Source organism: Candida tropicalis (genome assembly GCF_000006335.3).
Source record: "Candida tropicalis MYA-3404 genomic scaffold supercont3.20, whole genome shotgun sequence".
Taxonomy (NCBI): Eukaryota; Fungi; Ascomycota; class Pichiomycetes; order Serinales; family Debaryomycetaceae; genus Candida; species Candida tropicalis.
In genome coordinates, this window is record NW_003020050.1 from 83 (window position 1) to 6389 (window position 6307).

At 33.4% G+C, this 6307-nt stretch overlaps 2 protein-coding genes across 2 annotated transcripts; both read right to left on the minus strand. All coding sequences in view use genetic code 12, as the record gives it.

Moving 5' to 3' along the window:
* Window positions 1-464: 464 nt before the first annotated feature.
* On the minus strand, window positions 465-2051 carry CTRG_06249 (sugar porter family MFS transporter; the record flags this gene model as incomplete). Its single annotated transcript, XM_002547771.1, has 1 exon — window positions 465-2051. One exon carries the CDS (start codon window positions 2049-2051, stop codon window positions 465-467), a length of 1587 nt encoding a protein of 528 aa, XP_002547817.1.
* A 3425-nt stretch (window positions 2052-5476) lies between these two features.
* CTRG_06250 (uncharacterized protein) lies at window positions 5477-6262 on the minus strand (the record flags this gene model as incomplete). The annotated part of the gene is made up of 1 exon (XM_002547772.1): window positions 5477-6262. The coding sequence occupies one exon, from the start codon at window positions 6260-6262 to the stop codon at window positions 5477-5479; it is 786 nt and encodes a 261-aa protein (XP_002547818.1).
* Between the last annotated feature and the right edge of the window lie 45 nt (window positions 6263-6307).

Sequence of the window (6307 nt, forward strand, 5' to 3'; positions counted from 1 at the left end):
TACTGTTGTCGGTTACAAAAGTATTGACTAAAGAACCGGAAGGAAGGAATATAAAATTAATAAATCTTGCAATACTCTCAATAGATAAAATGATCACTAATGAACTCTAATTGAATAAGTTGTGTAATTGATGACGCAAACTTAGACCGCAGGATTTCGTGGGATTCTTAAAAAAAAAAAAAACATCGAGAACATTTTCTAACCCGTGTGCGGATGTCGTGTACATGGGTCCAAATCCGTGGTGCGTAAGTCCGTCTCATAGTTGATCATTCATCCCTTATTATTCATGGAACAACCTGGGGGCATGTTGCAATCTTAACACTGCCACCACGTGATCTTGCAACCAATATCAATATGGATAATACAGAATAATCGTATATAACATTACTAATGATTTAAAACAAGTACAAAAATATACAAAAAAAACAAGAATTGAATTGTGCGGATACATATCAACATCCACATCAAACAGAATCTTCTTCAACATGAACAACATTATCTTTCATTTCAGAAGAAATACGATGAACACTGGTAGTTTCGTCTCTGAAAGCATGAACAGAAGGAACAAAATTTTTAGATTGCCAGGCGTATCTAGTCTTCATATACATTTCATCAACTTGTTCCAAACTCAAACCTTTAGCTTCGAAGACCATAAAGTAGACAAAAATACAACCAATAACATTACATCCACCCCAGATGAAGAAAACTTTACTACCTAAATCAGCGTTGCCTTTACCTGAATCGACTAAATATGGAGTAGCATAAGCAATAGCAAAGTTGAAAAGCCAATTGAATGAAGTGGTGATGGAAATACTCTTTTGTCTAACATTCAAAGAAAAATTTTCACTACAGATAGTCCATGCCAATGGACCCCAAGAACAAGCAAAACCAGCAATGAAAATACAACTGAATGCGACTAAAGTTTGATTTGCAGCTTTAGAATCTGGTTGAGCAACACCAACAATAGCAACAATCAACTGTGAGACTGTCATGATAGCACTGCCAAACAACATTAAGTTACGTCTACCCCAAGTTTCAATCAAAACAATACCAGGAATAGTCAGACCAACATTAACAATGTTGGTGGCAAGTTGGATAAGGAATGGGTCATCAATACCGGAACTGGTGAAGAATTGAGTACCAAAATAGAAAATGAAGTTAATACCGGTAAGTTGTTGAAGAGCTTGAAGAGCACAACCAGTAAACAATCTTCTTGGCTGTCTGTTGACATTTTTGAAAACTTGTGCCCATGAAGCGTTACCAAATTGACTTTCATACTCAAAGTTAGCTTTGATTTCTTCATATTCATCAATCAAGTCAGGATGATCAACAGGTAATTGTCTTAATCTAGATAATGATTCCTTAGCCTTTTCTTCTTTGGACACAGAAATCCAGAAACGTGGAGTATCAGGAGCAAAGAAGAATCCAATACCAAGTAATAAACCCCAAGCTAATTGGATACCAATTGGAATTCTATATGAACCGGAGTCGTTTCTATTAGAACAGCCTTTATTAGCACATGCAGCAACCAATAAACCGACAGTAACCATAAATTGATATGTACTGACAATAGAACCTCTAATCCATTTTGGTGCAGTTTCGGAAATGAAAATTGGAACAAGTGAACTGAGCAAACCAACACCTAACCCAGCAATAGCTCTACCAGCTATCAACAAATTCTTTTCACTTGCAGCAGTTTGCAAGACGACCCCTAAATTGAATACAATCAAAGTAGATAAGATAATACTCCAACGACGTCCAATTCTATCAGAAAACAATGGAGCAGCTAAAGAACCACAAAATGTACCAACAGATAAAATAGAAACAATCAAGGAACTTTCACCAGAAGTGAAATTCGTTTTGTTATTAGGGAAATGACTCTTGACATAGTCCATAGCCATAACACCAGAAATAGTACCTGTGTCGTAACCAAATAAGAACCCACCAAAGGTAGCCAATAAACCATACATGATGGCTCTGCTGGAAGACCCAGCTCTCTTTTCATCAAAGTTGATGTATTTCTTTAACAATTCACTATCTTGTAAACCCATTATTGATTGTTAATGATGTGAATGAACGTAGTAGTTGTAGTTGTAGTGAAGCAATATATTATTTAATAATAGATGTAAAAAAAGAAGAATGAAAATTGAGGGAAGATGTAGCTGAATTTATAGATTTTTGGTAAAATGAACAGTATTCTCTTTTACTAAGATATTCCAACTTGTCTAAATCTTCCCCACCAATAGAATTATGATACATATATTAGATGTAAAACTCAATAACGGTATTTTAAAAAAAATTCTCTTGACTGCAAACACATCTCGAGTTCTGCAGGAAAGCAGAAAAGGGACAAAACAATTAGCCTTTACATTAGCTATAGCACAAATTGGATGCTTTTTCTTGGCCAATAAGTAAAGAAGGCTGTTACCAATTTATCCCAAATTTGTCTTACATCTATTATTCCTATATTTGTTATTGATTACTGTTGGAATTGAAAGAACTAACTATCTTAGTATTAGTAGATCACTGCCATAAGCCAATGTATATCAGTGATGTAAGCTTGTATAATATTATCTCATTTCAGTTTACCACCTTGATGATAGTAAGTCACTAATTGCCATCAGTATTATTTTCTCTCATATTACGATATCAATCACAAAGGTAATGTAAAAGAAACCGCATAAATGATCACTCAGCAACTTCAATAAGTTGTTAAATTAGACTAAAAAGGATCCGTTTGCCCATATTGATATTCTGTGTTTGGTTTATTCCGAGAAGTTGAAATAATGACACAAACTTCTCGGAATCTGGAACAATTGTTTTTCCGCCTTGTGTGCAAATTGCAACTAAAAAGAAAATAGATCACCAACAATAGTAAATGATGAAATTAGATACCTCGTATAGTAAAAGTTGTATGCTTTGTCATCATGGAAGAATATTTGTCCACATTGGACGTGTTCTTCATGTTAATTGAATTGAAAGTAATAGCTAGATATCGCTGTTTACTGCTTCATTTTTGTAATCATGTTGTTTACAAGTTAGCAGAACTCGGTATCAAATATATTTTGCTCATACATGGTAAGGCTGGGTTATTTTAAAATTGATGCATTGCATATAATATTTGTGGGGTTAAACCAAATTGTTGTGTAATCCACAAAATTTTTCTTTACTCCATTCAGCCAATGGGATCAAGAGAATCATCTTTGTATTGTCATAAGAAAGTAAATTAGTGCTCACACATAACCGTGAACTACAGATTATAAACTAATTAGTTGACTCTGGGATTAGTCATATTTGAAATTTAGCTCTTCAAAGTGTGAAAGCCACATCCAGTATACCGAAGTAAAACTAGATATTAGTGGATTTCATCGAATAAATTCAAATAGTCATGAGTTTGATTAATGTACTCAACGTACAAAAAAATCATCGAATTCTCAGTTTGTATAAACAAAGAGTAAGTTCTTCCTTATTTACAAAACACACAAAATTCTTTTAATGGTTTATCCATGAGTGGGTGTCAGGAAAAACTACTTGCGGGGGGGAATATCTAATTGTTACTAAAAACTAGACAATGAAAGAAACAGGTTTTTGTGTATGGGACCCAACATCGGGTAAATTCAAGAATATTTAATCCGTATCACCATGCAATTTATTCATTAGCAAAGAAAGAAAACAAAAAGATAGAGTAAGTACATGTAATTTCAGGGCCAACTATTCCAAATTCAAGTTACACCAACAAGAAAATATTCTTAGTTTATTGTTTAGAGACATGGTATGATAGTGATTATCGATTTTGAATGGGGAGAAAGCAATTAAATTTTGTCATAACAATAAAGTTCAAGCGAATCATATAGATTAAAAGGAAATTTTACAATAGTATCTAGTCAACAATTCATTGATAAGCCATCAATGCCTTTCAATTCCCCCCATTCTTTACCGCCAACACAATACATTGATGTCTGATTATTATATTACATCGGAGAAGTTTTAGTTCTCTCCCCCACTACTCCTCCACTCTCCCCCACAAATAATCCTTTATCTACCAATCTTTTCCAGTATTGAAGTAATTTATTTTAGATCGAATATTTTTGTGTATTTGGAGTTCTACTGTGTTTGCATTCTTTTGCTTTCTGTTTCCATACACAAACGGTCGCGACAAAATTATTTGCACTGCTTTGCAGGTAGTGTTTGTACCACGAAAGTTGAAAATTAATCATACCGTTGACTACAAATAAATTACATTACTTGCTAAAAGTTTTGCATACACAGAGACAAAATTATTCATTCATACAGTGGTGTCAAATAAAAATAAGATCATTTCTGGATAGGAATGTCACTTTTTCAATTTGACCATCTCTTAGTTTAGGAGGGAGTTGACGCGAACAATAAATTTGACGAGATTATATGAAAATCTAAAAGGATACATAACTGCGCTAGACATAATTCCAGTTAACTGAATTTATGAAAAGAATATCCATTCCAGGTCTCTTTTACGTATTAAAATCAACTGAATCCATAGATGAAATAATGGTGCAGTAAAGTGGAGATATAGTTTTTGTATTGATGATTTTCGAAATTAATGCTGAAAACTTCTATTGAAATGTCATAAAAATGTTCTGAAATCTTGGGACTATGAAACATCTACAAGCTATAATACAAACTAACTTATTTGAATTGAAAATTTACAACTATATTATGTTTTTGTGTGAAATCATTTATCAAGATTGAAGACTTAAATTAAAAAAGTTGCAAAATTTTTCACACAAATTTGCTCCAAAATTGAATTAGAAATCAACATTCTTACAAAAAAACGCTGGATAGAACCAAAACAATATCTTTAACTACATTGCAATTGTCACGACTATAAGCTCTGTCAGTTCTGAAGGAGATGATAAAGCTTGAGAAGTAATAAGAAAATTTAGTGGGGTAGCATTGGTAATGTGAAGCTCGTGTATTTGTGTCAAAATAAAAATCTGCTACCAAAATAATTGCTTGAAATCAACACCTAAAAATAGAGAATATTAGATGTGTTATGTTTCTAATGAAAACTAGACTTTGAAACAATTACAATAATACCGTAATGTTAAACATTTTCTTTCTTGGTCAGTGTATTGTGTTTAGTTTATTGCAATCTAGAGAAACGAACAAAGTATTTTGGCGAGAAATTTTGATTTTTTTCTGACACCCACTGTATAAATACGACTTGCCTTGATGTGATTTTATTCTCTTCTACAAATAGTGCCCCTAGTAATGTCCCCATCAATAAGATCCTTAATCTTCTTACAGTACAAATATTTTTAACGACTGGGGTTGTCTGCAATTTTAACACGACTATCATGCGATCAAGTCAACTAGCATAGACATGGATAATACAGAAAAAAAAAATCGTATTTAACATTACTAATAATTTAAAACAAGTATAAAACTACACAAGAAAACAAGAATTGAATTGAATAGACATATAGCAATACCGACATTAGACAGAGTCTTCATCGATGTGAGCGACATCATCCTTCATTTCAGAAGAAATACGATGAACACCAGTAGTTTCGTCTCTGAAAGCATGAACAGAAGGAACAAAATTTTTAGATTGCCAGGCATGTTTGACCTTCATATACATTTCATCAACTTGTTCCAAACTCAAACCTTTAGCTTCGAAGATCATAAAGTAAACGAAAAGACCACCAATAACATTACATCCACCCCAGATGAAGAAAACTTTACTACCTAAATTAGCATTACCCTTACCTGGATCAACCAAATATGGAGTAGCATAAGCAATAGCAAAGTTGAAAAGCCAATTAAATGCAGTAGTAATGGAAATACTCTTTTGTCTGACATTCAAAGAAAAGTTTTCACTACAAATAGCCCATGCCAATGGACCCCAAGAACAAGCAAAACCAGCAATGAAAATACAACTGAATGCAACTAAAGTTTGATTTGCGGCTTTAGCATGAGGTTGAGCAACACCAACAATAGCAACAATTAATTGGGAAACTGCCATAACTGAACTACCAAACAACATTAAGCTACGTCTACCCCAAGTTTCAACTAAAATAATACCTGGAATTGTCAGACCAACATTAACAATGTTGGTGGCAAGTTGAATAAGGAATGGATCTTCAATACCGGAACTGGTGAAGAATTGAGTACCGAAATAGAAGATAAAATTAATACCGGTAAGTTGTTGAAGAGCTTGAAGAGCACAACCAGTAAACAATCTTCTTGGTTGTCTATTGACATTCTTGATACCTGTAACCATGAGGCATTACCAAATTGACTTTCATACTCAAAGTTAGCCCTAATT